This window comes from Branchiostoma belcheri, unplaced genomic scaffold (genome assembly GCF_001625305.1).
Source record: "Branchiostoma belcheri isolate BF01 breed outbred unplaced genomic scaffold, Haploidv18h27 scaffold5, whole genome shotgun sequence".
NCBI classification, from domain to species: Eukaryota; Metazoa; Chordata; class Leptocardii; order Amphioxiformes; family Branchiostomatidae; genus Branchiostoma; species Branchiostoma belcheri.
Genome location: NW_017804131.1, coordinates 3,437,949 through 3,448,100, shown reverse-complemented (window position 1 = coordinate 3,448,100; position 10,152 = coordinate 3,437,949). Strand labels below are relative to the sequence as shown.

General features: G+C 41.7%; 1 protein-coding gene across 3 annotated transcripts in view; it reads left to right on the top strand.

The window, feature by feature from the left end:
- The window catches only part of LOC109479987 (PR domain zinc finger protein 16-like), a 60,070-nt gene that overhangs the window by 7,012 nt on the left and 42,906 nt on the right, over positions 1-10,152 (top strand). The window contains exons 1-2 of one of the 3 annotated variants that reach the window (XM_019782070.1): positions 3,834-3,920; positions 7,612-7,922. In XM_019782070.1, the coding sequence (XP_019637629.1) occupies positions 3,887-3,920; positions 7,612-7,922 (345 nt within the window). In that variant the 5' untranslated portion in view covers positions 3,834-3,886. Of the gene's footprint in view, positions 1-3,833; positions 3,921-6,147; positions 6,330-7,611; positions 7,923-10,152 lie in introns of those variants that run through there. The other 2 variants (XM_019782071.1, XM_019782069.1) reach the window with 2 other exon arrangements.

The following is a 10,152-nucleotide window of genomic DNA, read 5'->3' as shown; positions in this document are numbered from 1 at the left end:
TTTTTTCTCTCTTGTCATCAATCATTTCTGCAGACTTTTAATCAAAGGCACAGGTCTTGCGATTCGAATAACAAAACTTCTTTTATCACTGCTGACGGGCGAAGCACCATGTCTTTGTGCCTGGCTTTGTTATGGTAACAATATCTGCCTCACACCGGACACATGTTGGACGGATTCTCGCTGCAATCTTTTGTTCCTACAACAGCTTATCCCACTTTTATTATCAACGCAGGTTATTAGTGGCTGAATGGGGAAAAAGGACCCTTGCCGTCGTCCTGGGAACACATCAATTATATCAACCCTTGTCCCTTGCCTTCGTAAACTTGTAGCCCAACTTGGCAGTTCCATTGCTACTAAGGGCACAGACTGAAAATTGGTGGCTATTTGAGAGCTCCTGGCTTGCCCCCATAGCTTGAGTCAATCTTTTGGTAGCCTAATATCTGCCGAGCGATCTCATTATCTATTCAAGGACAGAGTGCATTCTGTCATCTATCAGACCTCCACAGAAACGTGGATTATTTGATCATTAGTCTCCGCAAGTAGAACAAAAGTGGTGTCAGTTCTGGGCCGTCACGTACCCATGGTGTTGTCATCTCTCAAAGCCCTAGCCATTCTGGATCAGCTACACCTGCCTGCTATTTGTGAGCCCCCTATTCTTACTGAGGCCACTTGAAAGTGGCTTTACAGTGCTTTTATCTGCGGAACAAAACCAAGCTTTTTAGTTGTTAGTTTGGCAGCCATTACCATTAAAAAGGGACATGTCTATTTTTGGTGTGTGTTATCATGTCATTTGCAAACATCCGTCGTCGCTAAGGTGTTCTGAGTCAACTTAGTGCTCGTGTAACAAAAGAGTAATCCCGGACACCAAGAACTTGACCGGTTCTGCACCATGGGATAAAAACCATGCGCCAGTGCCCAGACAAGATCCTTTTCTTTCAAGATGCGTCACAAAGGAGTGAAGTGGATCCCAAGTATAACCACTTGGCCGTCGGCAAAGAAATCTGCCTCTCAAGGACAGCCACTGTCAGTTCCATCGACATTCAGCTGTTTAAATATCACCAACAAACAGTGACGGGGCAAGGACGGGAGATAATAGGTCCCAACGTGTGAGGATACCCAACCCCTGCACCAACCAACCATCCAACCTGAACCAAGGACTTTCTCTCAACCGCTCTTCAAGCGTGTAGGAAACAAAGTTATCTGTGACTCCAAAGGCTGGCAGGATTTGTTGTGGTCCTAAACACTTTTAGTCCTAATCTCCCTGGAATGTGAATAGAGTTAGAGATAATAGACCTTGTCTTTAAATCCTAGTACAGGTTTATTCCCAACAAGTATATGAAAGAATCACAAAAAAGTTAAGTTGGTTAGTCAAAAGGGCGAGGAGAAGTATGATTCTCTTTGTCATGCTTGTGTCGCCGGGCAGAAAAAGTTCCCATGATAGTAAACTTTTTCATTGTGTACTCTCCGGTCAGGTGGGCGCTTAACAGTCTATGTAATGATGTCACCGCCCTTCCCATCAAAGGCACCTTGGACCCTCTCCCCAACAGACACCACTTGGGTCAATAAAGGTAATCACACTGTTTGTTTTAGTACACAAAGGCCCCAAAGCTGTTATGAAAGCCCTTGAGTGATATGTATTGTGTCTGCTGTCAATGACAGCGCAGAGATGAAGCTATGTTAAAAACGCCAGCCGATCTGCCTGGCTGAAGGTAAAAGCGGTCGTGGTGATAATATCCTGTTTGCCACAGCCAAAGTCCGCAATGCATCACCATTTATCACGCATCAGCGCGCTGTTGTGGGTTCAAGAATTCGAGGCCGACAGTCCGTCCCACTCATGTCACTAGCGAGAGATCTTCACACACACTCGTTCCCATACTCCCCCATGTATATCGTTTTCCTCAGTTATGGATAACTTACATTCCACATAGACAAGGACCCAGGAAGTTTGGAACAGTAGAAAACAACCAGACCAGACCCTCAGATCACACTGTCAAGTTCAGGAGGTTTGGATGGAAGAGAGTCTCGTAATGTTTGCTAAATGGGTGTAGCTCAATGTGGGTGAAAAAAAGATATATACCTGTGGCAAATGTTGGTTTAATGGGTTGGGAAATTTAAACAAATTCTACCTTGGTGTCACTTGGATAAAATTTTGTCTTTGCTTTATATACTTTGTATAAAAGTAATTGACATTCAAACATTTCAAACAAGTCTTAACCTACTTTGTTTGATTTAACATTAACCATGAGACAAATTTATGACCTGTGAGACCATAAAGTTTGTACTCTCAATACTTCCTCCTTGCACTTTGGCCTGAAATTAAGCATAACAATAAAGATTTATTATCAAAAGTGCTGGCATTTATTTTTTGTCTTTTTAGTGCTTGCAAGATTGGTTCACAATTTTATCATCCAGAAATTTTAGCAAATAGCATGATATGTATACAGGGGTAGTCCCTTGGAAATATCAAGGAAAAGTGATATGCTGTTTGATATCGACATTCTAAGATTATTTGCCAGTGAAGATCCGTCTTTTTATATCATAAAGGTAGATGACGCACGTCGTAGATGTCTCTACCTTTGTAGTTCGCAGCGCATTGGTGTCTGTTTTCGTAGGAGGGTAGCTCTTTATCCCCTTGAAAAGTTGCAGTACCACCTGTTACCTTTGTCAAACAATCTGCCCAGCTAAGAAGAAGAGTACAGGATGAAGACGGGAGGCAAACACTGCGATGATGAAATAAAGGACAGGATTTGAGCCATCTGGACACAACGGTATCGCCTTGCCATTAGTATGAGCTATGTTTGGCACTGTGTGCTTTCATAATGGATGCGCCCCAAAGAGGATTCCTGTATTTCCTGGGGAAAAAGCCACACAAAGGCACGCACCGAGCAGCTGTTTCGGAAGGGAGATACATCTCTCAGGATATAGAATAGCGGCAACAGTCCCAGCATTCTGACACTCCTGGGTTTTGTATACTAGCGGCACGGCGCTATCAAGTACCTTTAGATAAGAGATAGGACAAATTAAATTTGTGAGAAACGAGGAAGATTTCGTTGCAGTGACAATATTGGCCTTATCTCTGCCCACATCCTTTGTTTTTTCTGTGGAATCTAATTTCAAAGTGTGGTGAAACATTTCCTGTCATACCCTTGATGACAGCATCATATTTTACACCTCTCATTGTCTCAGGAGACAATAGCAATTTTTACTGTATCATATGAAGATCATTTTCCAGCTTACGTAATCTTCCAATGTACGACTGCTTTAAATGTGGGCAAAGGTGTAAGCTGGCTTTCAGTATGTTTGCCAGGCCTGGAGCGTCTATTTGTGTAGGTGCATTGGTCTCTGTCCTGGGTCACTCACCCAGATTCTGTCCCAGACTGATAACTTTGTCTCAAAAATTTTCAAACCACCCAAGAGACAAACAAATCTGTCACACCAATGTCAGCATGGAAAACAGCCGTACAAAGGCTGCTCCAATTCTGCACCCAACAGTCTTACAGCTCAACAAAAAGATGCCTATAAAAATTCCTCCCTGATAAGGTTTTATCTCCACTGTCCATAAAAAGATTTTTAAGGGTTGTAATGGTGAAGAATGTGAGATCTTCTGGGTGGCAGGTGTTGGTGGGAAAAGTAGGGATGGTCTTGCGATGGTTTGTTTAAACATAGCAGGTATTTTATGGAAGGAAACCTGCTCTCCTGTTTACCTGCAACAGCACTTGTTTCCTCCACAGGGGAACAATTAGCCTGGGGTTGGTGATAATGCCCTGTTTGTTTTAGCAGGAGGGCTCTAAGCTTGTTTGACAGTGATGTGTCATAATTTGAGTTGTCTGGGTGTATAAACCAGACAGGTCAGGGGTGAGCAGTGCAGGAACATACATGGAGCAGGATGGCTGGCTTTAGAAGTGACTACAGTCTATCTGGTATGAACCATCATCTTTTCAATAATCATGCATTTTAAACAGTTAGTTGACATGATTCTATATTTCTTTCACTTGGAATTTTTGTGTGAAGCAATAGTTTGTTTTTTTATAATCTTCAGGCTTCAGAATTGTGTACAGTTTTTACAGATCTCATACCCGCGTTTTCTTGATCAAAAGATGTTAAGAAATAAGCGTAAGATCTTTCAGTTTAGTTGCTAAGGCATTAAAATCCTGGCACTAAACACCATGTAGACACAAATTAAAAAAAAATTAAGAATTATCGAAGAGAGATGAAAATATCTTACATTATTTTAACTTTCTGAAAATAGGAAAATGGCAACAAAGCATTTTTGTACTTTTTATAATTTTTAAGAACTCAAGTTGATAAGGCAAAGGAACAAATTTTTGTGGATGTTCATATATTTTATGATTTTGAACAATTGAAAAACAAAACAAATCTAAGCTTGACAGTCTTGCAGTATTTGGAATTGCTCTAAGACTTATTTTCTGTGCAAAATATACTTCCAAAAATTGTGTCAGAATCCAAAGAGTTGCATGTAATTTTGTTAGGATTTTTGCTGATTATGGTTTGGTTGTGGTATTTTTCTGTACTAGTCTGGATAATTGTATTATGCAAATAACATATCTGGATAGATTAGGGGCAAATGCCATTATATGGTAATGCCTGATCTTATTTCAAAACAACTAGAGGACGAACACAACTATCATAGATGATTTATTTTTTGCCATTCATTGAACCTTAGTGCTTAGAAAACTACAAGTGTTTGATGGTAACAAATTACTTGATGGTAACTCTTGATACAAAAATTCACTCATATTTTAAATGGAGATCACTGATGTTAGCAAGGGCAGTATTAAGCTTCTTTTCACAGATGTTGTAATGTTAAAGACTTTCCATTTGTGACACACTTTTTTTTAAAACTGTTCTCCAATGCCACGCCATAGACATCCGCTTCCTCGTCTGTGATAAGTAACTGATAAAACCAGCAGACGTGCAAAGTCCTTTCATTTGTCTGGGTTTGCAAGTGCAGCCTAATATCAAATAGTTACAGCATCTCCAGTTGCCATGTTCTTGTTTGTAGGGGGCTCGTCCTTTCCTTTATGTTTCATCCCTTTGTGTGTGAATTCTGATCCCTGTACAGCAGATTACAACACCCCACAACTATGCATTGACGAGGACAAAACCGCTCTTTGCCATTGTCCTGTGTAGAGCCATTGTCTCAGATGTCACTCAACTTTTTCTGACATGTTTGCTGGAAAGCTATTTGCATCGGCCAACAGATCCACCCTGCAGTTGTTTTTGACAAGGGTTTCGGCTTTGTTCCTTTGAAAAGCAAAGAATAACACAGCATTGTTCCAGGGTATTGATAGCAAGAAAACATTATCTTCTAGATTAAAGATGAACCGATAAGGCTTAATGTGATCTTGGTGTTTGCTTTGAAGGCATTTGCATCTACAGGTCATACAAGGGATGAAGTTGTTTCGCAAGGGTAGGCAAGCATGCTATTGTTTCAAGAAAGTCATCCTCTTGTTGCAAAGATTTTAAGTGAGGTAACATTATCTTAGGGATTAAGAAGAAAAGAGATACATCTGATCTGTCCCTTTGAGCCCTAGCAGCTGCTAAGCTGAGGGGACAGTGAATTCTATAGCCAGGCCACTTGGCCGAGAAGAGCCTTCTTTGTGAAAAGTGGCATATCTGTCTGAAGAGCCCTCACTCGGCGTAGCCTGCAGTTCTAGCATTACCACTCGTCGTTCAGAAAATCCGGGGCTCTCGTACGTGCATCCTCTAGAAAAGCCTTTTCGTGGGTGTGCTCTTTCGGGATAGGGGATATGGGGGGAGTTTAGAGTGGTAATTAATGCTGGCCCGCCCAGGAATGGTATTATTGCATGAAGACGGCTCCAGCTGGCTCCCAATGTGACACCATTATGGCCTTTAGTTGAGATTACCTGGATCGCCCGTACAACCAAAAATTGAGGGCGCATTAGAACAAAAATCGGTAGGCTTCTAGCCCAGTAAGCACCAGATACTGATGTGTTTCAGGCTGCAGGTAAAATAGCTTCCCTGCTACCATCTAATCCCTACTCTGTGGGGAGTCATTAAACTCACAATTACTTCATATCGTTTACTTATCAGTCTTTGTGTAATTATGTGGCCGGGAATTTGTCTGAACGTGTACACTAGCTGATCCAGCGGGCTTGTTCATTTGCAAACTCACTCACTCATTCCTGATAGCCTGACCACGACTCATTCCACATGCTCGGCCTCGCTGCTTGTTAGTTACAGCAAGAGTCCACCGCGCACGCAAGCTGCACCGTATTGGAAGGAAGTAATACTTCACTTCTAAACACTGAAGATGTACATGTGGGTTCAGATGCTGCAGAAGCGACGTAGGTGTTCCCAGTTGTACTTGTCTTTTTCTCCACCTGCGTATGAGTTGTACTTTGTAAGTGCAAGAGCTGGTATCTCTGGGATTAGGTAGACACATTACCAGTGACGTGTGGTGAGATCACCTGTGCTCAGGGAGACTTTAGAGATGTGCGGCAGTGGGTTTTCCTATAGCTTCCATTGATCCACCTGTGATTATGGGAGGGTATTGGGAAAGGTGATGTGTTTTTCAGGACGTTGGAACCTCCAAGTTAGTGATCAGATGTTCTGCTTCAAAGCATTGGTGTGTCCTTGTGGTGCAAATATGAACTTTCTGTGAACTTTCCATGTAACTCTTTTCAAACAAAAGTATTTACACTACTGCTGGCATTTAATACAATCACTGATACTGTCAGGATACAGTTACCTTTCCGACCAACATTCCAAGGTTTGCTGGAGACAGTGGTGTCTGTGAAGGACCTCCTGTTATACCTAACAGTGGCAAGATCAAGGAAATGTCAGCTACTTTACATACAACAAGGAGGAAATAGCATGGAGGGCATTTAGATGGAGACTGGGAAAAGATTTATGAAACAATGGTCTGTAAGGGGCAATACAAATATCATAATCACATGCTATAACCCTTATTTGGTGATACGATACACTTTTCACAACTATATAATAAATAAGGTTTGGGTGGTCGTTTGTGTCATGTATCATATTACTCAGCCACTTTTTGTCTCAATCAGACGGGTATAATTTTTCTGATTGAATTTGTTAACCCCATTTTCCTAGAAGAGAACAAGAGCATTCAAGAAAGGTTTTGATGCTGCACCTGAGGCCTAATGGTATCTTACACTTGCTCCAACCTTCTCCCTGTTAAAGTACACCAAATTTGGCACCAAGTTTGTATTGGTTACAGGATTAGGCAGCAAGGAGAAGGTCAAGAGTAAGAGGGGTTCAGTCTGACACGGAAATGTTAAATTTTATTGAATGGGTAAAGGTTAAAACAATGCTTGTTTTTCCATTTATTTATAAAAACATACACTGCTGTCCTCTTCACACAAAATGAAAGCAAATATCACAGAATATAGAAAAATTTCACTCGCTAGTTTGGGTTAGACCGGGCATTCTTTCGCTTATCTTTGCCCTTCGCTGTCTCACAGGTGACGAGTTAGAACATATACTGCTTTCCTCTTTGCACAAAATGAAGACAAATATCATAGAATATAGAACAATTTCACTTGCTAGTTTTAGTTAGACCAGGCATTCTTTTGCTTATCTTTGCCCTTCCTTGTCTCACAGGTGACGAGTTAGAAGACATCTACGACCATGAACAAGCACTTGAGATTGAAGACGAGTCGGTAGAGGAGGACCATGGCCATCCCGCGGAGGCCGCTGACCATGCGGTGGAGCCGAGCGACAGCGCGTACGAGGCACCTGTCTACATCGCCGACGACATCCACATCCCGCCGGAGTTCGAGCTCCGGGAGTCGAAGGCAGCGGGCGTTGGGCTGGGGGTCTGGACGAAGGTGGCCGTGCAGGCTGGGGAGAAGATGGGTCCATTCACTGGACTACAGAAGACAGAGGTTAAAGACATGACGTACGCTTGGGAGGTAAGACAAATTTTACACATAATAAATACTTCCTTTATTTACTTTATTCAACATATATTTTTGCATGATCAAGTTTCAGCTTTGAACAGGTAATCTACAAATGCATTTTGTTTGAGGCACTGACTATATTCTGACAATGCTTCCATGAAAAGGTTTCTAAAAAAGGTGACACCTAACAGGTAACCCTGTAGAGATTTGTAGCATCAATGAAGGCCATTCAAGTGAGGCAAATCAGATCATTCAAAGACTGCACCAAACTATGATATAGTTTGATTTTTTTAATAGAATAGTGCTATCAACTATGACATGTTGCACCTTATACAAGTGCTTATTATTTTCCAAGACATCTTGTCAACAAAATGTAACTTTGTTGAGAGAAAACAGAATTTTTGCCCGATAGATTAAAAAAATAGAGAAGGAATGCAATCTTCACACCTTCCCTTTTTCTTGCCTCTATTGAAAAAATAGACCATAGAAAAACATTGTGCCTTAGAACACTTTGATACATGTATGCATCTATCTGTAGCCAAGCATACATCAAATGTATCTGTATTCTTTGTTAAGTGTGTCTAGATTGCATTTGCATTCTTTTCTATTTGAAATATCTCTTGGTATGAACAAAATTGTCTGCTGACGAGAAAGTTGAAAGTCCTGAAGCCTTCTGTCTGCTTCTGCAACACAACAATATCTCCCCATGACAGACGACTTTTATGTTGGAAGTCTCTCTGTCTTGCCCTGGCACTATATCAGAAAACAAAAGATGACAGTTTTTGTCAGTAGACATGCAGGTGCAGGATGTTATAATCCAGGGAGAGCCTAAAAAAAAGAGAAAAGAAAGGGCAGCATGGCACATCTGAAGCTGCATTTAGTCATGCCTGTAGACAAAAGATGATGGAACGCGACAGGACTAAAACCATAGCTTTAGGAAGCATACCCCGAAGATAAGACTGTATGATCATTACCGGAAAACCTTTGCACTAACACATGTCTGAAAGTGCTAGATGCTTCATGGTCGGATTGCTGGTGCCAGTTTGATTTTGCATGTTGAATAGTTCCTAAGAGTTGATGATCGTTCTTTACGCCCAGGTTGTATCAATCACGTCAAGTCCAACATCCCCAGCTGGCCAACAGAGACACAAATCATACAGTGTCAGTCATCAGCATGCAATTTGTTACCCTTAATTACTGGCTGGCCTGTGAAGTGTGCAGGGTGAGGGGCAGCCCCTGTATACCCTTGCCCCAGCACCCATTCTGTAGCGTGAAATCAGATTGAAGGGAAAAAAGAGACAGTGTCATGGTCCATCCTTCACAGGATAGGCCCTTAAACAGGGCGGATTAAATTGGTTTTAGGTGAACAGAAGAAAGATGTGCTCCAGTCGCTGCATCTGTTCTGCACCATCCTTAAAGCCAGGGAACTAGTCTTAAGTACTGCTAATTTTGTACAGAGAGGGGCCGTTCATCAAGCACCATGGCCTTTCTGCGACACAGGACTAACAAAAGTTCAGCAGAAATATAGTTTGTAATGTTAGAACCACTGGCAAACTGTGGCAAAAGGGAGAGAAGTCATAAATAACGTAGATGGAAAGTTCACTTCTTAGGAATGGACAGCTTTCCTGTAAGTGTCAATAGTAAAGGCTGACCTTACTTAGTATCTTGGAGCCGGCACGCATTTTGGGTGCCGTACATGTGTGGTAAGTACAACAGTACAGGGTTAGTTTATACCACAATGGAGCGATGACGACTGTGTTTAAGAATAGCTTACCAAACCTTTTATCAAACTTCTTGTTGAATACGTTTATACCCACAACTCTGGGAACTCTGAAAGCTAAGAAATCTGAGTCATCTGCTACCTGTTGAAACACTTCACTATAGGTATGTTCAGGAATTCTTGCGTCAAGAGCTTGTTTGGGGTTCAACTGATGTGAATGTTTACTTCTATCTTGCTACTTTCCGTTCAGATATCACAGTTCAAGACCCCTGGTCCTTCGGTAGCTCCATTGTCCCAAAACATTTCACCCCAACGTTTGGTGTTTTGTCCCAAACTCCACACCGCAGACGGGTATGTCAACATGTTGTTGGGGTGAGGAGATCGGGCCTGAATAGACAAAATAACCTGAGAAATCAGTATGAACATCCTGTAACTTTAGCCATGACATCTATCTGCCTGTGTTTTTAGTCTGATGGTAAATTGTATACAAGATGGAGTCTCCACCTGACAGGGCTGTTGTGA